The following is a 23960-nucleotide window of genomic DNA, read 5'->3' on the forward strand; positions in this document are numbered from 1 at the left end:
CGAGGAATCAAGGACCTCTAAAGCATTACAAAACAAAACAAAAAAATTACAAACAGTCGCATAGATATCAAATCACTGAAAAGTGGAGTATAAAACACTAAAAATATCATGAAAGTCAATTCAGTACTGACCTCTTGCATTTCGATGGTGACTTTGTGTTCGCTTTCTTTTCAAAGAATTTCGCCTATACTCTCTAGCACGAACTGAGTTATGAGACATCTTTGTTACTCGTACTAAACACAACAAAAGGTTGAAACATAAAAGGCAAGAAGTACCCCTAATTCATTGCAAAAAGACATGACATCGTTAAGTTCCTATAAGCAACAGATAAAAAAAAAAGCGGGGAGGAGGAGGGGGATGGATAGGGGCAAAAGTTGTGAAACACACCAACAAAGAACTCATATAACCATGCACACCTTTGATAACGCAGAAAATGAAAGAAATAAAGTATTATAATGAACACCAATAACTAATCAACATGAAAAGATAAAGTTGTACAACAATAAACAAATACAAATAAGAACTGCTGCATTTCATTAAAATATTAATTGATAGTGATATACACAATTACATATGGCTATCTCCCCTATGATAAGGAGGATTCCAACATCTGACCACATATCCTAGTATGTAACATAAAGAGGGTACAACATTGAAAATGTGTCCAATCCCTAGCAAAGTCACTATTACAAAAGGAGGAGTTGAGAATAGACCTACTTGGCACATTACCCGAGCCATCACAAAAGGAAAACCCCTATATCTAACAATCCTATTTGTTGGACACAGTCCAAAAAAGTCAAATCAAAATACCATCCAGCCAGCATGATTACATGTCCATCTATTTGGAATCACAAGCCTTCCTAAATACTTATAGATACACTATATAAGACACCTACACCTAGACACAGCAGCTCAATTCCACACCTTCAATCAAACTCCATTAACCTTGGCAACCTTGAACCCACGCCCATCTGCATCAACAGCAGCCACTTCAAATTGAGGATTCAAATTCCTCTTACCCTTAGAGGTGACAACATGATTTTCATGGGTAAGCTTCTCTCCATATTGCGAAGGTGCTTCAAGAACATGGGACAACACCTCCTATGACAAAGAAATTAAAAAAACATATGAAACTCACTCAAGAATGCAAAATACAATTAGAAATAGCACACATAGGAATGAGAAAAAAAATATTATACATCAGCACCTGAGTTTCTTTTTCTGCTGAGCTAAGCAATATATCCAGTTCAGCAGAAAGATCATCACTAACAGTATCATTGCTGGGTGTTTTCTCTTCTTTTCCATGTTCACCATCAATTAAGCCAACAAACTCAGTCCCTCCGAAAACAACAGGCTATTTTTCAGCCAAAAAATCTATAAGAACGGGGGATTTACACAAAATCCCAGAACACTCACCAGCATCTTTCTCACTTTTGATAAAACTATCCGAAGACTCCTTCTTAATACCAACATCCGCTTTTCCACAAGGAACAGATTTATGTAAATCATGCTCCTATTCATATGCCATAAGAGTTTAAAAATACATAAGACCATAACAGGAATTCACCACAGCACAATAAACAAATAAAAAATAAGAAATTAATGATGAATTAACAGGATCTAAAAATATTTGTATGTATATCTAACCTTTTTTAGAGTAGACTCATCATCAGCATCATAATTGGGAAGTTCAAACATCGCAATAATGGTGGAATCATCACAAATTCTCCTAACTCAGAAAGTTCCATAAAATGTATCATGTGGGACACCTTTGGTATCAACCTTGAGCAGCAACTTCTTTCCAATGAGCCCTTGGAATATGGGAGGATAAGTATCCCCACATATAAGCTATTTTGAAAGTAATACATTAGAAATATAGAGTTTGAATAAGAAACATGGCATCCCATAAAGTGAACAACACATAAAAGAAAACTAACAACATACACTTGCATCTCTTTGAACCTCAGTAAACAAGTAAGCACATGATTTCTTAAGCAAATAAGAAGCCACACGATCAAAGAGAAGGAAAATACCCTCCCCAGTATGATCTTCAACTGTTATTTTAATTTTAAATCTACAGAGAGAAAAAAAAAGGGGGAACACAATCATTCAAATAAATAATACCAAGAAACCTTATTTTTATAAACAATCCACTCTACAAAATGAGAAGACATTTTCAACAAAATTTCTGACCTTGGAGTGACATTAGTTATGTGCTTCAAACAAAAATCACAGTAATATGCACCATTTTGAGGATAGATACCCTTTCCACACACACAAGCAGAATACCACCAACTTCCATCCTCAACAATACCTTGGATTGCACCAAAAATGATAAAAGAACCCTCCTATCCAATGGGCATTTCAGAGTTAATTAACAACATGAATGAACAAACAGATCTGGAAATTCTTGTTTGATTTTCTTTTTCGCTTCATTTGTGTATATAACAAACAGAAACACAACTAACTCAAAAGAAGACAACCTGATTGTTATCTTGAAGCTCTTCAATTGTGCATTTTCTAGTTAAACGCATGAAATCATCTTCCAAGGAGAGAACTTTACCCTCATTTGCAATAAACAGTGGCTGGGTACCATTGACACCTTGCTCAATCATACTAAAAAAAAATTAATGCAAATAGTTGTACTTGTTACTCCAGATTGCTTGTAAATAAAGAATACAATAAACATCAACAAAATAAAGCATGCTAACCTCGCCTGAATTCAACAACTTCAGGAATATCAGGATTAAATAACATTTGAGTGGCATACATCACATTTTGAAGACCTACTTGACCTACACAGCAACAAAGAAAGAGTCTAGCAAAACTTTATTGGAGACAACACCTAGAGTAGCCATGAGATGTACAGAAAAAAAAAAAAACATACCCCTAAAGAACTTGACTTTTGCAAGTTGAATGACTACAACAGGCTGCTCCACATAGCCAGAGGCAAGGAAATGATTTACTTGATTAACATAATCCCCAAACAATGCACATCGCACTGTAAGACTGAAACTCAAAAGATGACAAAGAATCAAACAAAAAATAATCAAAAAAGATAATTAAAAGATAAAGAGAAAGCACCAGAAATGACTTAATGAACATACTCTTTTGAAGTTAATTCCAATGCAATCATTTTCACAATTTTCTCCTCTTTTGCATATTCTTTCTCTTCTCCGACTGAAGTTAAAAGACCAATGTCATCTATTCCAAATAAACACAACCTATTAACTATTCAAAGGATTTGTTAAAAAAACTTCAATAACAGAAGAGCAGGAAGATATACACACCAACTAAAAAATCATAATCTTGGGTCATGTTCAGCAGCTCAGAAAAAGGAAACATGTTGAAACAAGTCTTAGGGATAACATCTTCATCAACAGCTACAACAGTGGTTCGGTGAAGGAAAACCAATTTGAATTCATGAGAAGTTGCTCTATAACTACCATGATTTGACACAACAGTAAAATATGCCATTCTATAAACTTGTCCTTCAACTATATGATCCCTAAACCTATTAAGGAGTGGTTTCTTGACTGTAGCTTGAATTTTTTCACACTAGAAATCGAACAAAAGAACAAATGAGATTAATGAAACACATAATTGAAAGTTGAAAACTTAAAAAACAGCAAGTAAGACCATATTTAAAAGAGAAGCTAATAGGGGCTAACATGCTCATCAAGGAGAATCATCTCCATTGAGTTAGGAACCTCATGGTTACCAAAAGAGGGTACAACCCAAAGCCTTAGAACCCTAACTTTCAGCCTCCAAGCCTCTCTAGGAGGATGCATCTTAGAAATCATATCAAATGGAGGAAGCATTGCAGTAAAAAGAAAGGAGATAAAGAGACTTGATGAAATAGATCAAAATGTAAACACTAAAATTCTGAAATAAATATAGCTTAGGAGCAAATACAACACATTAGAATGTTTGTGCATTCAATGTGCTTCACCAACCATCCTTTTATAGAAAAAATCCAGGACACAATCTCACCTTTTTGAATTCAAATCAAATTGAGGAGGGAAATGGAGGGTAATGGAGTTGAATAACCAAATTTTTCATTTAATGAGGAAGAAGCTATGAATCAATTCATATCAATCACATCACCCCTCACCAAATAGGTTAGATAGAAAGCCCATACCTTGATAGGCATTCCCACATTCTCATCTCCATTTAATGGCACATAGGCAACTAATCATAGCAGCAAAAGCTGAAACAACACAAAAACAGGAAAAAGAAGTGATACTTTCGAGAAATAAAAAAATAGGCAGTCACCAACTACCCTCAACAATGATTCTAGTGATGGCAATGAGAGTTGGTAAATGTCTTAGGTAGGGATACATTGGAAACAGCAGATAAATGGGAACAAAAGTATAAACAAACATGAATAAACATCTGTCAATCACATCAACATTCATGAAATGGATGATAATGAAACCTCATACCTTCATAATGATTCCCAAATTTCCAATTTCCAATAAAGAATATATAGCACAACTTTATTATGTGTGGAAAACACATTTTCATGGGAAGACCAGCTGCTGGATAGTTTTTTCTTTGGCTAACGACATGTGGTAGTTAGACAAACAATAACATGAACCCATTCTACTCGCACAAGCGCATTCTTTTCTCAATGAACCTCTTAACTTGAGGGCAAGGAGGTGTATGTCCATCCAACAGCTGAAGTATGAAACAAATTTAACAAAATCAACAGAAAAATGTAATCCAATTCAGTTGAACTTAAAAAAAAAAATAAATAAACAACATGCTACACATCAATTTTTGTGAATCACATCACCACTGATAGAATAGATTAGGTACAAAACCCATTCCTTCATAATCATCCAGACAACCCACATGCAACCAGAAACACAAATAGTGGAGTATGGCATCATTTTTTTCTCTAATTATCAATAGAAAATAAGAATGGAAAAAATTGTGAAAATTAGTTAAACTTTGGGGCAGACCTAATAACACAAATAGTGGAGTGATACCATCTTATTCTAACAAAGCCACTTCCTTTGTGAATGACATCTCAAATTCAGCACAAAAACTCCATGTCTTTTCAAGAGGTGAAATACAAAATAATTTTTACATAAATAATTAAAAAAATGAGAATGAAATTGAGTTGAATAACCAAATCTTTCATTCAATCAGGAAAAAGCTATGAATCAATTCATATCAATCACATCACCACTCACCAAATAGGTTAGATAGAAAGCCCATACCTTGATAGGCATTCCCACATTCTCATCTCCATTCAATGGCACATAGATAACTAATCATAGCAGCAAAAGCTGATCCAACACAAAAACAGGAAAAAGAAGTGAACCTTTGGAGAAATCAAAAAATAGGGACCAAAAATTGAGATATCACACCTCACCTACTACAGTCCAGCTACATGTCATTAGACCACATGGAAGGCAGTCACCAACTACCCCAAACAATGATTCTAGTGATGGCAATCAGAGTTGGTAAATGTGTTAGGTAGGGATACATTCGAAACAGCAGATAAAAGGGAACAAAAGTATACACAAACATGAATAAAAATCTGTCAATCACATCAACATTCATGAAAAGGATCAGACTGAAACCTCATACATTGATAATGATTCCAAAATTTCCAATTTCCAATAAAAAATATATAGCACAACCTTATTATGTGTGGAGAACACATTTTCATGGGAAGACCAGCTGCTATATACTTTTTTCTTTGGCTAAAGACATGTGCTAGTTAGACAAAGAACACCATGAAGCCATTTTACTGGCACAAGGCCATTCTTTTCTCAATGAACCTCTTAACTTGGGGCCAAGGAGGTGTATGTCCATCCAACAGCTGAAATATAAAATAAATTTAACATAATCAACAGAAAAATGTAATCCAATTCAGTTGAACTTAAAATATAAATAAATAAACAACATGCTATACATCAATTTTTGTGAATCACATTACCACTAATAAAATAGATTATGACATAAAACCGATTCCTTCATAATCATCCACAAAACCCACATGCAACCAGAAACACAAATAGTGGAGTGATGCCATAATTTTTTTTCTCTAATTATCAATAGAAAATAAGAATGGAAAAAATTGTGAAAATTAATTAAACTTTGGGGCAGAGCTAGTAACACAAATAGTGGAGTGATGCCATCTTATTCTAACAAAGCTACTTCCTTTGTGAATAACATCTCAAATTCAGGAAAAGACTCCCATGTCTTTTCAAGAGGTGAAATACAAAATAATTTGTACATAAATAATAAAAAAACTGAGAATGCAATTGAGTTGAAAGAAAAAATCTTTCATTCAATGAGGAAGATGCTATGAATCAATTCATATCAATCACATCAATACTCACCAAATAGGTTAGATAGAAAGCCCATACCTTGATAGGCATTCCCACATTCTCATCTCCATTCAATGGCATAGAGACAACTAATCATAGGAGCAAAACATGAACCAACACAAAAACAGGAAAAACAAGTGAAACTTTCAATAAATCAAGAAATAGGGACCAGAAACTGAGATATGAGACCATACTTACTACAGTGCACCTACACGCCATAAGACCATAGGGAAGGCAGTAATCAACTACCCCAAACAATGATTCTACTCATGACAATGAGAGTTGGTAAATGTGTTAGGTAAGGATACATTGAAAATAGGAGATGAGTGGAAAAAAAAGTATATACAAACATGAGTAAAAATCTCTCAATGACATCAACATTCATGAAAGGGATGAGATTGAAACCTCATACCTTGATAATGATTCCCAAATTTTGAATTTCCAATGAAGAATATACAGCACAACCTTATTATGTATCCAGACCACGTTTTCATGCGAATATTACATCAAACATAGATAACAGAACAAGTTTCTGAATACAGGAAACAGTTTAAAAAATCAAGGGATTTGTTGAATGTACACAAAGTAAAAAATTAAAAATATATTCATGAAAAACACAACACACATGCTACAAACAATTCAACAGGTAACAAAAGGAGATCTGATAATGAGTTTAAAATGAAGGTTAACAGCAAATCCCAAAAAATGTAACCAAGAACATGAACCCACAAAAAAACCAAATCAGAAACACAATTTTTAAATTAGAAATTTCACAAACCCTACACAATAACATGTGCCTTAAACATCGAACAGATACCCAAAACGATCATAATTTGCAAGATTAGGAATTTCACAAATCCTAGAAAATAAAATGTCGCTTAACCATAGAACAGATACCAAAAATCATCAGAATTTGCATAATTAGGGATTTCAGAAACCATAGACAATAAAATCTGGGTCAATCGTGGAACAGATGCTAAAATTCATCACAAGGATCGACACAATGAAGGAAAAAGAAAAAGGATGAAGAGGAAAATAGGTTTGGATGCACCTGATTGATTGATCTGAGATCTTGAATCTGAGCGGAAAATTGGGAAATCAATAACCCGGATGAAGGGCGACGAACAAACTCCCAGGAGAACACAGCTCGTAGACACAGTTTCGTACGGTAGACGAAACAAAAGTTGGAGAAGAAAGCAAAGCTCCTAGGGTTCAAAGAAATCATTTCCTATTCAAACAGATCCATCAAGAAGGAAGGTTGCCTCAGTGATTCGGTGAAAAGGATGCGAGGTTGCGTGAGAAAAAAGCTGAAAGGGATGGCTGACGACTACTGTCAGAGGAGCACATGCACCCCCAAAGAAAGGGACCAGGTGGAGGAGGTGCTACCGTGGAGGAGAGCCTCCACCTGGGACTGGAACCGGCATGGGTGCGGGGAGCTCTCCAGCTCGGAGATGAATCCACGCCTATCTAGTGTTTAATATATATATATATATATATATATATATAAACCAAAACTGATGAGTTCTCTACACATGTTTTATATATGGACCTTACATATAACTCAATACCATAACTAAAGGCAACTAACAGAACTCACTGACAATAAAATAATAACTGAGTTATTATACAACACTATCAGTAGTTTCTTTTCTACATGGTGTAATAACTTAGTTTATTTGAGGCTTCAATCACAATTCACAATTACCATCATATAAAACGGAAAAAAATATATGATGCACCAAAAATATGTTAGGCAATGCAGACCTTCATTAATAAGAAAAATGTTATCCAGGGAAGAAATAATAATAATAATAATAATAATAATAATAATAATAATAATAATAATAATAATAATAATAATAATAATAATAATATATTATTAATATATTATTATTATTATTATTATTATTATTATTATTATTATAGTTGAGTTTAAAAAATTAATAACAATTATTTGATGATGACTAAATATTATTATCTTGACTTAAAAATTTAATTATGTGTGTAATTAATTTGTTAATTATGTAGAAAATAAAAGAAATTAAAACAGACCAACAACAAGCTAAATAGCTAAAATTAGTTCAGGTCCAAAAGTGTTTATTATTATTAGCCCAAAAGGATAGTTGCTGATATCCAAACACAAGAAAGAAGGATAGAATCAAGACTGGACCAAAATCAAAAGCCCACACTTCACTTCACTAATTGGTTCAAATATCTAGTTACTAAAGATAATCCCATTTGAACGAAAGCTAAGTGAATTGAACTCAGTCTCTCTCTTCTCTTTTCTCAACCTACGTAAATCACTTCCAAAAGTAAGTAAAAAAAAGAAAGCTCTTATTAGGGTTCAAATCAAGAAGAAAAAATGGGTTATCAAAATCAAGCATAGAAGAAGAAAGTCAAATAATTAGAGCTCGAAACAAAGATCACATCCGAAGGCTACTTCAAAAAACTTTTCATCTTTGTGCTTTATTGAAGATTGTTGAAGAAATCCTCCTTTTGCATGCACCGAACTAAAAATCTGAACAAAATGAAGGTTATGGAATCCTGCTACAAATCAAGGGTCAGGAAAGTAACTTAAAGCTAAAGCGCAATTGAAAGGCTCAGATCTTTGAAGCAATTTGAAAAGGGATAAAAAAAGATGGTAGGTATATATGCATGTAAGGTTCAATCACTGCTACTACTCTATCTCTCTTCTGCGCTGTTGCTACTGCTGAATTTGGGGAAGAAGAAGTCAAATAAGTTCAAGCAAAGTTTCAAGCTTTGGAAGCTTTACTCCTCTATTAAAGGGGTAAACGGCCAAAGATTGATTCAAGGAATGAGAGCACAAAGTTTGAATTTTCATAACTTACAAAGCTATACCTTCTTCTCCTTCATGGTTCTCTATTGAATATTCAGCTTTCTCAGTTTTATCTTTCTTTGTTTCAATGAAAAAGGCATTAATGTGAGCCATTAAGAAAAAGTCATTGAGAGAAAAGTCAAAGAGAGTTAGAATTGGAGAAAAGCCAAATATTTATTTCAAATATCTTTTGTACGTTTATCTATTTTGTATTAATGATCCTGAGGGGATTCTCTTGTTAAGTTGGATAAGCACTTAGTGGTTGAAAATTCAAAGTGTGAACCTAGTCAAATCTAGCTTGGGTAGAAGCTGAATTTGTCCCAAATATAATTGGGTTGAATCCTAGAGAAATAGGTGTATGTAATCATTAAAAGATAGTAAAAATTTTACCACCGTTGTAGGAGAAACTGGATGTATGCCACATTGCACAAGGTGGTTGAACCAGAATATGTAATTGTGTCACTCTTCCTTTCTGTTTTGATCCTAGTTTTAGAGACAAAATAAATTGTCTCCTGCTTACTCAATCCAGCCTAACGTCACAGCAACTTTGCCCCCTCACAATTCTGTTTTGACTCTTCTATCGACAAGAAATAGAATAAAAGTGTCTCCTGCATTTTCAACAAGAGTTGACTCAACAGATTCTTTAAATTCCATCCTGTTTGAAATAAAAGCAAGCAAAGTAAAAAGAGGCCTAGATTCAACCCCCTTTCTCTAAGCCACTTATTTAGCCCAAAAAGAAAATTCTATTCTATGATGTGGACCTTATTGAATTCTTAATCATAAATTCAAAATACTTTTTCTTAGAATTTTCTATCAAGTCAAATCAAATTTAGATTTCTGCACATTCTCTTTGACTAGTCTTTTCAAATATTTGTTTGCACATTTTTTTAATCATTTTTTTTTGAGATACCTTTTCAAATGTTTTCTCAAAATACATTTTGTGTTTTCAAAATTCAAGTAATTATAGCAGTTGTAAAAAAGTAAACCATTCATTTTCTCTTCCAAACTCCATTAATTCTCAAAAACTGCATTCTTTGCTATTTCATAAAGAAGAGAAAGAAAGTTGTTACACGAAGAGGCATTGGTTCCTATCATGCTCCACAAAACCTTCCTTCAAAAGGCCAAGCTCACACTCATATCCATATTCACTTCCATTATTCATCACACTCCTCTCCTGTCCCCGAACCAATAGCACGGGCCAAAACCACTTCTTGATGTCTATCAATGGCACCAACAAAGGCTGGAACCTCTAGGGCTAACATCGCGAAGGGGAAGAGACCCATGACTAACGAAGAACCTCCATCGTCTCCACCTCCTCGTTCTTCATCTCATCCTCAAGGACGTTCTGCTCCTTCTAGTCACCCTTCTAAAGGTAACCGAAGACCTTTTCTCAACTCTGTAAAAGAACCAGAAAATCCTGATCTGTTGGTTTCAAATCACATTTTGGTAATATTTCTCATTTCCATTTTGATCCTCATCAGTTCTCATCCAGCATGAACTTTGAATTTCATAGAGTTATTATTTTTAAAAGACCTTTGTGTACAACATATGTGACTAATTTAAATGCTCTTGCTAAAAAGGTGATTAATTTTATTGAAAACATTGTTTACTCGGACTGGAAAAAACTTTTTGAAATCAGAAAATAAGTTTACCTTGATTTAGTTAGAGAATTTTATGCCAACATGTATTATCATGAAGAAAGTGTTCACTCTTATATTAAAGGTCATAAAATCTATTTAAATAAAGAATCCATTAGTGATGTCCTAGATTATTATGATGTTGGTGTTAATGCCTACCTCTTTGAAAAATGGAACAATGATCTGGGTATTTCACACAAGGATGTTTTAGCCAATATTTGTGAGAACATCTCTCACATAGATGGTGTTACTCCGAACCATAAAGCTCTAGGTCCTGTTAAAGCCCAGTTACATTGTATTATCATCCAGATTCCCTTACCTTAAAGCGGGTCTTATCACGGGTTACTCTCTGTGACATCTTGGTTCTCTATGCCATCATTAACAAAACTAAAATTTTATTTTCATATCTTATGATGCGTCATATGCATGATTGCATCAAAAGTGATAAAAATATTTCACTTTCATATAGCATGTTTTTAACCTTTTTTTTAGCATTTTGGTGTTGTTCTAAACAATAAGACACAACAGAATAGAATTTCATCTCTTAAAGACGGTGGTGCAGTCAAATATACAAAAGAAAAAAGGACTAAGGCTGCCAGAGATACGATTATAGAAGAAGAAGATGAAAGTATCTCTCCTCCATCTGCTGCTAGTACATCAACTTCCAACAAGTACTTATTAATGGTATTGTCAAAGATGTGTTGTAAGAATTTTTAAACCTTACTAAGTAAATGATCAACTCTAACCAACAAGTTAGGAGACTTGCAATTCAAAATGAAATTTCATTGAGAAAGTCTCAAAGCAGAGTTGAAGTACTTCTAAAGTACCTTGAATCGTTGGAAGATGATCAAATGACATATGAGCATGAAAAAGAAGAAATTTTGGGAATCAAGAATAAGAGATCTGATGTATAGCTCCTTGTTGATGCTGCTACTCAGGAAAAATTATTTATGATATTTCACTTATGTTACTTTGATACTTTTCATTTCATTTGGATGACCGTAATAGTTTGAAAAAACTGATATTTTCTGAACTGTTTGCACTGCTGAATTGAATTTGGAAGCTTAACATATTTTGTGCAGGGGTGATGGGTGGCGGAAGTTAGCCAATTAAGAAATCAATATAGAAACACGTTGCGAGTATAGCTCTTAACCAGCAAAAATTTGCTCATCAATTTAGAAAGGTTGTCACAAAGTTTAGAATAAAAATACTGGGAGTATGAGTCCCAGGTCGTCTCCCAACGAGTTGACAAAAGGGTGCTATCTTATTAATTAGGAGTTTTCTGAGGAATTTTGAGTTTGGGCAATGGGCACAAGCATACGATTGTAAATTAAAGCAATGAAAATTAAAAAAGATTTATATTATTCTAAATAAAAGGCCTTGACTGGGGGAATGATTAATTGGAAGTTCTATCGTTATTGAAATTCTCTCAAGTGTAGTATAAAGAGGTTGTTATTTTCACTAAGTTAACCCTAACTAAATAAAGAAAAGTCAAGTGATTGAGCTAACTCTTATTCGCAAATCCTATTCCTCTCCCTTGGGAAGGACTAGCGTTAGTAAATAGAGAGGTAGCCAACAACTTCCAATTTAACTAATCACTTGAGCATTCCAACTCAAGTGTCTCCTTTTAATCAACCCCATGTCAAGTTGGGAATCTACTCCATTGACATGGATACTACTTGCATAGAATTAAAAAGGGAATAAAAAGAAGACACGATAAACAATAACTACAATTTAATTAAAAGTAAAAGTAATCCTTTGCATTAATAAATTCTAAGAATAATCCAATTGTAACTCTAAACAAGAATTAAGAATATGGAATAATAAAGGAGTAAGAAAAAAAACTAGAATAGTATCTTCAACGGAGGTAATGGCTCTTCAATATCCAAAGTTAAAGCATAAAACTAAGAATATGTGAATGTAAAAAGAAAACCTAGAGGAAGAGTAGTTTATCTCTCCAGATTCAGATCTAAAAACTAAAACTATGCTAATTAGAATGTGTGTTGAGTCTCTGCATGTTTCCTGGCTCTAGTCTGTGTTTCTGGGCCAGAAACTGGGTCAAAACTCGGCCCAAAATTGTCCCAGCATTTTCTGTTAATTCTGCAGATCGCGCATGTCACGCGTACGCGTCAGACACGCGTGCGCGTCGCTGGTCATTTTGGCGTGTCACGCGTACGCGTCAGTCACATGCACACGTCTTTGTGTAAACTCCAATCCACGCGTACGCGTCAGGCACGCGCACGCGTCGCTTCAAATTTCTCCATGTCGCGTGCACGCGTGAGCCATGCGTGCGCGTCGATGCTCACTGGTTATCTCCTTAGTTTCTTGTGTTCCTTCCATTTTTGCAAGCTTCCTCTCTATTCTCTAAACCATTCCTGCCCTATAAAGCCTGAAACACTTAACACACAGATCACGACATCGAATGGTATAAAGGAGAATTAAAATACATAAATTAAAGATTTCTAGGGAGCAAGTTTTCAACCATAGAACTAAACTAGGAAGGAATTGTAAAATCATGCAAATCATATGAATAAGTGGGCAAAGACTTGATGAAACCACTCAATTGAACACAAGATAAACCATAAAATAGTGGTTTATCAACCTCCCCACACTTAAACATTAGTATGTCCTCATGCTTAGCTCAAGGAGATAAAATAAATGAGTAGGAAAAAGTAAGACTCATGCAATGCAATGCAGCTTATATATGAATGCAACTATATGCTAAGATGATTCTGTCTACTTAGTTAAAAATAAATAAGTTCTTCAAGACAAACATAAATCAAATTCCATTATTTCAAATCATACAATAAAAGACAAGTAAACTTGTAAGAAGACAGCTCATGAAAGCAGGGAATATAGAATCAAGCATTGAACCCTCACTGATGGTGTATATGCACTCTAATAACTCAAGTGTATGGGGTAATTCACTCTAGTCTTTCCTAGTCATGCTTTCTAAACTTTGTTCTTCACCTAACCAATCAACAAATATTTAATGTACCAATGCAAATATCATAAGGCCTTTTCAAGGTTGTAATGGGGCTAAGGTAAGGGTGAGGTTATATATATATATATATATGGCTAAGTGAGCTATAAATTGAATCCTTGACTAACCTAAGCTCTCACCTATACACACACTATATATACTTTTAAATTCATGCCTAGCTACCCAAAATTTCCACTTTTGCATTACATACTCATGCATCAACTCTTTTTTTAATTTGTATCACATATGCATTGATCTTTTCATTAACTTAACTTAGCATTGGGGTAATTTTGTCCCCTTATTTATTTACTTATTTATTGAATATTTTTGGATTTTTTTATGGAAAAATAAACATAACTCATCAATGCACATGGATTTTTAATTTTTTTTCACATGAGTAGGTACCCAAATTTCTAATATTTTATCAATAAAATACTGTACATTTTCATTAACCCAAGTTTTCACAATTTTTTCCACACTTAGTTGATACGCAATCTCTATCTTAAGCTAACCAAAGATTCAATTTAGGGTAATTAATTTGTTTTTCCGCTTAAGGCTAGTGATGTGGTAAAATATAGAACAAATGGGGATTAAAAGGCTCAAAGTGGCTAACAAAGGTAATTAAAAGGGGTAGGCTATTTGGGATAAGTGAGCTAATAACAATTAATGGCCTCAATCATATGCAAGCATGTAAATACACTAAACATTGGACATATAGAATGAGACAAAGCAAAGATTGCAGCCATAGAGACGAAAACACACAAGAATAAAATATTATGGTTAAATAATGTAACCATGTAATTAAGCTCAAATCTCACAGGTTGTGTGTTCTTAGCTATAATTCATATTCCAATTTACAATCTTCAAGCAAGTTTTTAACTCAAAAGTTTTGATTTAAATTAGTGAAATTTTTTCAAAAATAGGGTCTTAAAAAGAAACTTATTATTTTTCAACCAAATAGAACATACATGCAAACACCTATTACTATGCAATCTATCCTATCCTAACAAAAGAAAAATAACTTATTGGTGTTAAGAAAGAGAATTTACCTCCGGAAGTCAGGTACTGACCGACCTCCCCACACTTAAAGCTTGGCACCGTCCTCGGTGCCATTAGTCAGGAACAAAGGGGGGCTGGTAGCAGCATCTCCACAGTTGGGATGTCATGGCTCCCTGTGCTAGTAGATGAAGTGGAGTCCGGAGTGTCTAGGTCTTCTTTAGGTGGGTGGTTGCCAACAATCAGCTCTTTGAGGGAAGTAAATCGGCGCTTGTTACGGCACTCTCTTCGCTTTGCCTGCCGGTCAAGCCGGTCCAACCTCTCCAGTATCTGAAGGAGCAGTTGATTTGTTGAAGGTTCTTGTGATGTGGAAGGAGAATGAATATCTCCGGCCGGGTCTGTGGTCCGGTTGATAGTGGCTGTTGGAGGTCTGATGTACTTTCCGTTGGGAACATACTGATCGTCCTGCGGAAGTGTGGTCTTGGTGTCCCCAGCTCTGAAGGAAACTCTGGCTGCCGAGACTAGATCTGAAACCAAGGCAGAAAAAGGTAGGTTGCCCGTAATCTGTACGTGTCCCATGGCATTCCGGATGTGTCTTGGTAAATTTAGAGGCTGGTCTGTAAGGATACATACACTAGAGTAGAACAGCCATATCTGCAGTGAAGGAGGACTCGTGAGTGCTCGGAAAGACGTAATGGGACATAATTTGTGCTCATACTCGAGCTTCCAAGGTGAGCGCTGAAGCCAATATGCTCTTAGGTCGGGATTGATGGTATCCATATATCCATCTGCTGTCAGGTTGTGTGATAACTCTGAGGACGGTGTCCCAGTCAAATTGGTATGTCTGGCGCTTGAAGGAGGCTTCTTGGTATGCGTCCAATCCTTCTGGAGCAGGGGGAAGATCTAAAACTCACTGAATGGCTTCTTCAGTTATGGGGACTTGCTTCTGACGGACATAGACAGACTGCAGGGTTGGCATGTGAAAATTAGAGTAGAATTCGACTACCCATGAAAGATTGACCTGCCGTGGCTGTCTCCGTAAGAATTTCCATTGTCTATGTTCAACGTGGGGCTCAACAAACTTAACAATGTGGGTAGAGAGGATGAGTAGGTGCTCATTGTTGTAGTTCCTCTCAGCCAGAATAAGGAACATCTGCTCACAGTAGCGGTTGGTGAACTGCGCAGTGTCCTTTGTTGGAAAGGTTTTCTCTGTTTCATTGACCTTAATGACCCTCTTGACCCTCTTTGTTGTCGGTTTGACTGCTGTTGAGGATGGTTTCGCAGCTAGTGTTCTTTTTGGTCCTTTCCTTGCCGGTGGTTTGGGAGTAGCTTTCTCTTTACCCTTCTTGGTCGCCATCCTGAAAAGGAAAAAGGAAAGTAACATGTAAAGCTAATGGTTAAAGCAAGGAAGAACACAATACAAGTGATAATCAATGCCAAGGTAAAGAAGGATGACTTTTATCACATGGTCGTGACTACATGTGATCAGTTCATCCATGGAAATAGAGCAAGTGCATATTATGGCAAGATGCAAGATGTTTATTGGCATGCCGGCAAAGGCATGAGTAGCATAGATCAAGCATTAATTGCCCAATTTGATTATCAAATGTTTCAACTAACCATCTGTTTGTATTGACAATTATATTCAATTAATAAAATATTAAAAGGAGTTTTGTGAAAAACAGGCATTAGAGTAGAAGAATAGAATAATTTAAAAATGCACAATACCATACGGGCTTTTTCACAAACACTTAGCATGCATAGTAAATATTTTATTGAAATTATTAAATTTGAACATGCAAGCAACCCTAAGAATTAATATTAATTGTCAAACAATTCCTTTAATATATTCACAAGCAAAATATAAAAGAAAACAATCACCCAATTAAATTTCTAACACCAATTAAAAGGATGTAAAAAGAAAAAAAAGAAAAAGAAAGAAAAAGAAAACATAGATAATGAAATTAAAAAGAAAAAGAAAAAGAAAACATAAATAAAAGTATTAATGGAAAAGTAAAAAGGGAAAGAAGAAAAGAACCTTGATGAAGAAGATGAAGAAGGAAAGAAGAAAAGAAAAAGTAAGAAGGAAGAAAGAATTAAGAAGGGAGAAGAAAGAAATAAGAAGGGAGAAGAAAGAATTAGGATTAGGGGAGAAAAGATAAGAATTTTGGCGCAGATCTAGTTAAACTGTGCGTTGCATGTGATGCGGATGCGTGCATCACGCGTTCGCGTGGGTTGCGCTATTTTCAAGTAACGCGTACGCGTGAGGGACGCGTACGCGTGCCATGAATTGTGCTATTGGCGCGAGAGCAGCCTCGCGCACGCATAACTCTCTGTTCAATTCGCACATTTGCCAAAATTTAGGGCGACGCGTGCGCGTCAGGGACGCGTATGCGTGAATGGCCTGAATGGGTAAAATGACGCGTACGTGTGGGGGACGCATACGCGTGATAGGGCTTGTGCTTCCAGCACAATTTCAGCCCCACTCCATCATAACTATCTGGCCATACACCTATTTACGCCGTTTTGTAGGGTCATGCGTACGCGTAAGTGACGCGCACGCGTGGAAGGCTGATTTTGTAAGTGACGCGGACGCGTCAAGGATGCGTTCGTGTGGGCGTGTTTGTGCCTAAGGCACGCCTCCAGCTATGCTCCTACGCAACTCTCTGTTTCATTCTTCTTTGTTTCGAATGCACGTATGACGCGTACGCGTCAGCGACGCTTGGGCGTCGCGTGCAATTTTTTTTTTAGAATGCAAAATGAAAAATGAAGATGCTGATGTTATGAATGACACTAATAAACATAAATTAGAATAAAATAAAATAAAACTAAGACTGAAAAGGAATAATCATACCATGGTGGGTTGTCTCCCACCTAGCACTTTGCTTTTACGTCCTTAAGTTGGACGGTCTTCAGGCTCATTCTGCTTCTGTTGGTGGGTCTTCCAAGAGGAAGACCTCTAACTCTTTGTGTTCCTTCATCCTTTCACCATGATAAAGCTTTAAGCGATGTCCATTGACCTTGATGCAATTGGAACTTGAAGGATGATGCAGGTGAAAGACGCCATATGGCTCTGCTTTCTCCACTCCGTAGGGACCTTCCCATCTGGATCTCAGCTTTCTTGGCATGAGTCTCAGCCTGGAGTTGTAAAGGAGAACCAGATCTCCTGGTCTGAACTCTCTTATCTTGATATGCTTGTCATGCACAGCCTTCATCTTCTCTTTGTATAATCTGGAGTTATCATAAGCTTCGAGTCGAAGGGTCTCCAGTTCTGCCAGCTGCAGCTTCCTTTCAGCGCCAGCTTGCTCGAATCCCATGTTGTACTCCCTCACTGCCCAGAAAGCCTTATGTTCCACCTCTACTGGAAGGTGGCAAGCCTTTCTGTACACTAAGCGAAGGGGCTCATCCCAATGGGTGTCTTGTACGCTGTCCGATATGCCCAGAGCGCATCAACAAGTCTGGTGCTTTAGTCATTCCTATGAGGCTTTACTATCTTTTCCAAAATGCGCTTTATTTCTCTGTTAGATACCTCTGCTTGACCATTGGTCTGGGGATGGTAAGTTGTTGCTACTTTGTGAACAATTCCATGCTTCTTCAGTAATCCTGTTAATCTCCTGTTACAGAAGTGAGTGCCTTGATCACTCACGATTGCTCGTGGTGATCTAAAGCGACAGATAATATGGTTTCTAACAAAGGAGACAATAATTTTAGCATCATCAGTGCGGGTAGAAATTGCTTCCATCCATTTAGAAATATAATCTACAGCTAATATTATATAAAGGTAACCACTAGAGTTTGGAAATGGACCCATGAAGTCAATGCCCCAAACATAAAAAATTTCACAGAAAAGCATAATCTGTTGGGGCATCTCATCCCTCTTGGATATATTACCAAACCTTTTGCATGGGGACAGGATTTACAAAAGGTAGCGGCATCCTTAAAAAGAGTAGGTCACCAGAATCCACAGTCTAAAATTTTTCTAGCTGTTCTTTGAGGGCCAAAATGTCCTCCACTCTCAGAAGAGTGGCAGGCCTCTAAAATGGACTGGAATTCTGATTGGGGTATACACCTTCTAATTACCTGGTCAGCACTACACTCCATAAGTATATATCATCCCATATATAATATTTAGACTTGCTTTTCAGCTTGTCTCTTTGATGCTTAGTAAAATTAGGAAGGAAAGTATGGCTAACTAGATAATTAGCTATAGATGCATACCAAGGAACTACTTCAGATACTGCATGCAAGCTATCAAATGGAAAAGCATCATTGATAGGAGTGGAGTCACCCTTAATGTGCTCAAGTGGTCTGCCACTAAATTTTGGTTACCACTCCTATCCTTAATTTCTAAATCAAATTCTTACAGCAACAGTATCCAACGTATCAACCTTGGTTTGGACTCTTTTTTAGCTAATAAATACTTTAGAGCTGCATGGTCTGAGTACACTACCACCTTAGTACCAAGTAAATAGGCTCGGAATTTATCCAGAGCAAAAACAATAGCCAAAAGCTCTTTTTCAGTGGTGGTGTAATTAGATTGAGCAGCGTCTAAGGTCTTAGACGCATAAGCAATTACGAAAGGATCCTTACCTTTGCGCTGAGCCAGTGTACTGCATGGTTGGAGGCATCACACATAATCTCAAAAGGCTGGCTCCAGTCTGGTCCTCTCACAATCGGAGCTTGATTCAAGGCGATTTTCAGTTTATCAAATGCTTGCATGCAATCCTCACTCAGCTCGAACTCAACATCTTTCTGTAGCAGTCTGGATAAAGGAAATACTACCTTACTGAAGTCCTTAATAAATCTCCGGTAAAAACCTGCATGACCAAGGAACAAACGGACTTTCCTCACGGAGGAGGGGTAAGGTAAACTAGGAATGACATTTACCTTTGCTGGATCTATAGAAATACCAGTATTAGAGACAACATGTCCTAGAACAATCCCTTGTTTTACCATAAAATGACATTTTTCAAAATTCAATACAAGGTTTGAACTAACACACCTGTCTAATACTCTAGCTAAACTATCCAAGCAAAGGTTAAAGGAATCACCATATACGCTAAAATCATCTATGAAAACTTCCATACAGTTCTCAATAAGATCTTAAAAGATGCTCATCATGCATCTTTGAAAAGTAGCCGGTGTATTACATAAGCCAAAAGACATTCTCTTATATGCATACGTTCCAAAGGGACATGTAAAAGTAGTCTTTTCCTGATCTTCAGGAGCTATATGAATTTGAAAATAACCTGTATAACCTGTATAATGGGATTTACCTGATAGGCGATCAAGCATCTGATCAATAAATGGCAAGGGGTAATGATCCTTGCGAGTAGCTTGGTTGAGACGCCTGTAATCAATGCAAACTCTCCATGAATTCTGCACTCTAGTTGTCAGGAGCTCTCCATGCTCATTCTTTACTGTTGTTACTCCAGACTTCTTGGGCACCACTTGCACTGGACTGACCCATTCATTGTCTGAGATGGGGTAAATGATATCTGCTTCAAGTAGCCTGGTCACTTCTTTCTTGACAACTTCCAAGATGGTGGGATTCAATCTTCTTTGGAGTTGACGGACATGCTTTACTCCCTCTTCTAAGAATATTATGTGCTCACAAACTTGAGGGCTGATGCCAACTATATCTATCAAGCTCCACCCAATTGCTTTCTTGTGTTTTCTCAGCACACTGAGCAGCTGCTCCTCCTGTTGGGAAGTGAGTTCCCTTGCAATGATAACTGGTAGCTTCTGATTATCCTCAAGGTAAGCATACTTGAGGTGGGGTAGAAGGGGTTTTAAGTCCAATTTCTGCTCATGGCTAGGCTCTGGATTATCTGGAACTAGTGATAATGGCAAGGTGTCTTCATTATGTTCAGAGGGTGTCCCCACACTTGGACCTTGCTCCATTTGCTTTTCTTCTATTTCTTCTTGGTGAACTGCAGCTACAGTTTCATCAATGATGTCATACTGGAAGATGGAATGATCTTTCGGAGGGTGCTTCATAGCTTCATTTAAACTGAAACTCACAGCTCTGCCATCTATCTCAAAGGAGTAAGTTCCTGAGAAGGCATCCAGCTTGAACTTCAAAGTCTTCAGGAATGGTCTTCCAAGCAGGATTGATGATGGTCTTCCTGAGTCATTAGGGGGCATTTCCAAGATATAGAAGTCAATGGGAAATGTGAGCCCCTTAATGCTCACTAGCACGTCTTCAGCAATTCCAACCACTGTAATAATGCTTTTATCTGCTAACACAAAACGAGCTGCCGACCTTTTTAAGGGAGGGAGCCTCAAAGCATCATATATAGACAATGGTATTATACTAACACACGCTCCTAAATCACACATGCAGTCAGAAAATATTACACCCCCAATGGTACAGTTAACCATGCATGGACCTGGGTCACTACATTTTTCAGGTATACCCCCATTAAAGCAGATATAGAACTACCTAAAGGAATAATTTCTAATTCATTTATTTTATCTTTATGTATGCATAAATCTTTCAGAAACTTTGCATATTTAGGTACTTGTTGAATAACATCAAAAAGGGGAACAGTTACCTCAACCTTTTTGAAAATTTCTACCATTTTGGGATCAAGTTCCATCTGCTTTCTAGACTTCCGTGCAAGGTGTGGAAATGGGATAGGAATGGCGCCACTTGCAGCTTCTGCTTCCTTTGGTGCTTCATTCCTTGGCTGAGCTACTTCTTCTTCAACCATGTCTTGTACTTCCTCTTCCTCTTCAGCATCTTCTACTTTAACTAAGTCTTCAATTGGGGCGTGTTCTTGTGGGCTTGGCTCCTCTGGATTCCTCTCTTGCAGTGTGATTCTGGACCTCAAAATGATGGCATTGATGCCACTCTTGGGGTTAGGTAAGGGTTGAGAAGGAATTTCATTAGAGCTTGAAGGCTGGTTGGTGGAAGCAGGTAATGAATCTATCCGGAAGACGAGAGCTTGTAAAGTGGCATTCAGACCATTTAAAGTAGAGTTCAGTGTAGTCTGCATGTCTTGTTGTCCTTGTGCAAGAGAACGAAGTATCTCGTCATTTGATGAGGAAGGAGGATAAGTGATCTGAGGAACCTGTTGTTGGTTGTGCTAGGGTCCTTGGGACTGCCTTAGGTGAGGTGCTCTGTAAGGCTGGTTCGGATTCTGCTGTTGATAGGAATAGTTCTGTTGATTCTGGTTCTGCTGATTGTCATTGTTATTCCACTTCTGGTTTCCCTGATTGTCTCTGCCTCCTCTATTATAGTTGTCCTTCTAGCCATGGTTAGAATTATCTCTCAAACCCTGGTTGAAGTTGTCCTGCCACCCTTGGTTATAGTTCCCACCGTGGTTGTAGTTGCTGCATTGTTGATTGTATCCTTGATTCGGGCGGTTCATAGAAGTTATGAGTAGCTGCCACAGTGTTGTCTTCTTATTAGAGCTACGGGCACTCATCAGTGTAGTGACTATAATCAGCACAAATTCCGCATACTCTTTGGGGGACCAATTGTTGGCTTTGTTGTGGAGGGAGAGGATGAGGTTGTTGTTGATTCAACTGCATTTGCTTCAGTAGGTTGGTCATTTCACATATAGCCTGTGTGACGGCAGTAGTCTCATTACTGGAGGAAACCTCTACAACAGCCTTTGAGTGGCTATTCCTGTGCCTGTGATTCCAAGTGGACTCAGCTAGATCGCTGATCAGTTGTCATGCTTCATCTGCGGTCTTGTACTTTTTCAGAGAGCCATTACTACCACCATCCAATGTAGTCTTATCCCGAGGCTTCATGCCTTGAGTGAAAGTGCTGATTAATACCAACTTGTCAATCATGTGGTAGGGGCATGCATCCAGAAGATTCTTGAAGCGCTCCCGGTACTCATAAAGAGTCTCTGATTCACCTTGAATAATGCAAGAGATCTCTTTTCTCAGTCTATCTGTAACTTCAGCTGGAAAGTATTTTTCTAGGAATTCTCTCCTGAACGTATCCCAGTTGGTAACAGTTGCTTCAGGTTGGGAGTAGTACCACTCCCTCGCCATTTCCTCAAGAGAAAATGGGAAGGCGGTTAACAGAATAGAAGTTTCATTTGCACCATGACGCCTAACAGTAGAACAGGCTGTCTGAAAATTCCTGAGGTGCTTGATAGGGTCCTGAGCAGGTAAGCCATGAAACTTGGGCATCAAGTTGATTAGTGCAATCTTCAGTTCAAAATCTGCAGCCAGATTTGGGTGTCGCACTTGATACGGTTGCAGAGTAAAGTCTGGGGCTCCAGCTTCCTAGAGAGTAATCCTCCTGGGCTCCGCCATATTACCTGTATCTAAATCAACCAAATCAGTAGAAAAAGAGCTTGTTTCTTCCTCAGATGGCAGTTAAGATTCGCCCTCAGATGAGACTGGTGAATCAATAACAATCACTTCACCACTCTCAGAGGCTAACCGACGCCGAGCTCGCCTAATACGTGAAAGAGTTCTTTCAATTTCAGGATCAAATGCAGCTAAGCTCGGATCAGGCAACGAACGTGTCATTCAATAAAAGAAACATACAGCTCATGGTAATAAAATAAAATAAAATATACAAAAATAAAAAATATGTACACTAATTAATAATTTAGCACACAATTGAAACTCCTCGGCAGCGGCGCCAAAAATTGATGGGTGGCGGAAGTCAGCCAATTAAAAAATCAATATAGAAACACGTTGCGAGTATAGCTCTTAACCAGCAAAAATTCGCTCATCAATTTAGAAAGGTTGTCACAAAATTTAGAATAAAAATCCTGGGAGTATGAGTCCCAAGTCGTCTCCCAACAAGTTGACAAAAGGGTGCTATCTTATTAATCAGGAGTTTTCTGGGGAATTTTGAGTTTGGGCAATGGGCACAAGCATATGATTGTAAATTAAAGCAATGAAAATTAAAAGAGATTTATATTATTCTAAATAAAAGGCCTTGACTGGGAGAATGATTAATTGGAAGTTCTATCCTTATTGGAATTCTCTCAAGTGTAGTATAAAGAGGTTGTTATTTTCACTTAGTTAACCCTTACTAAATAAAGGAAAGTCAAGTGATTAAGCTAACTCTTATTCGCAAATCCCAGTCCTCTCCCTTGGGAAGGTCTAGCGTTAGTAAATAGAGAATTAGCCAACAACTTCCAATTTAACTAATCACTTGAGCATTCCAACTCAAGTGTCTC

The 23960-nt window shown here is 37.0% G+C and overlaps 1 protein-coding gene and 1 long non-coding RNA gene across 2 annotated transcripts; both read right to left on the reverse strand.

Annotated features, from left to right (window-relative positions):
• Positions 1-532: 532 nt before the first annotated feature.
• LOC107615896 (replication protein A 70 kDa DNA-binding subunit C-like) lies at positions 533-3821 on the reverse strand. The gene is made up of 11 exons (XM_088500335.1): positions 3672-3821; positions 3291-3558; positions 3108-3204; positions 2888-3015; positions 2714-2795; positions 2484-2619; positions 2194-2345; positions 1945-2074; positions 1648-1848; positions 1208-1513; positions 533-1101 (listed from the first exon to the last, which is right to left on the reverse strand). The coding sequence occupies exons 1-9, from the start codon at positions 3819-3821 to the stop codon at positions 1735-1737; spliced, it is 1257 nt and encodes a 418-aa protein (XP_088356461.1). The 3' UTR covers positions 533-1101; positions 1208-1513; positions 1648-1734.
• Positions 3822-4466: 645 nt separating this feature from the next.
• Positions 4467-5776, reverse strand: LOC148546301 (uncharacterized). Its single transcript, XR_015899324.1, has 4 exons — positions 5655-5776; positions 5384-5452; positions 5229-5297; positions 4467-4680 (listed from the first exon to the last, which is right to left on the reverse strand). It is a non-coding gene; the product is annotated as an uncharacterized LOC148546301 (long non-coding RNA).
• Positions 5777-23960: the final 18184 nt, after the last annotated feature.

This window comes from Arachis ipaensis, chromosome B9, assembly GCF_059453495.1.
Source record: "Arachis ipaensis isolate K30076 ecotype BB chromosome B9, ASM5945349v1, whole genome shotgun sequence".
NCBI classification, from domain to species: Eukaryota; Viridiplantae; Streptophyta; class Magnoliopsida; order Fabales; family Fabaceae; genus Arachis; species Arachis ipaensis.

Excerpts from the sequence above, each read along its gene's own strand:
- LOC107615896 (XM_088500335.1), bottom strand. The coding sequence starts at position 3,821 with ATGCTTCCTCCATTTGATATGATTTCTAAGATGCATCCTCCTAGAGAG. Across the intron at positions 3,205-3,290 it reads AGATTATGATTTTTTAGTTG|ATGACATTGGTCTTTTAACT; the intron begins GTGTGTATATCT and ends TATTTGGAATAG. Across the intron at positions 2,346-2,483 it reads AGCTTCAAGATAACAATCAG|GGTTCTTTTATCATTTTTGG; the intron begins GTTGTCTTCTTT and ends ATTGGATAGGAG.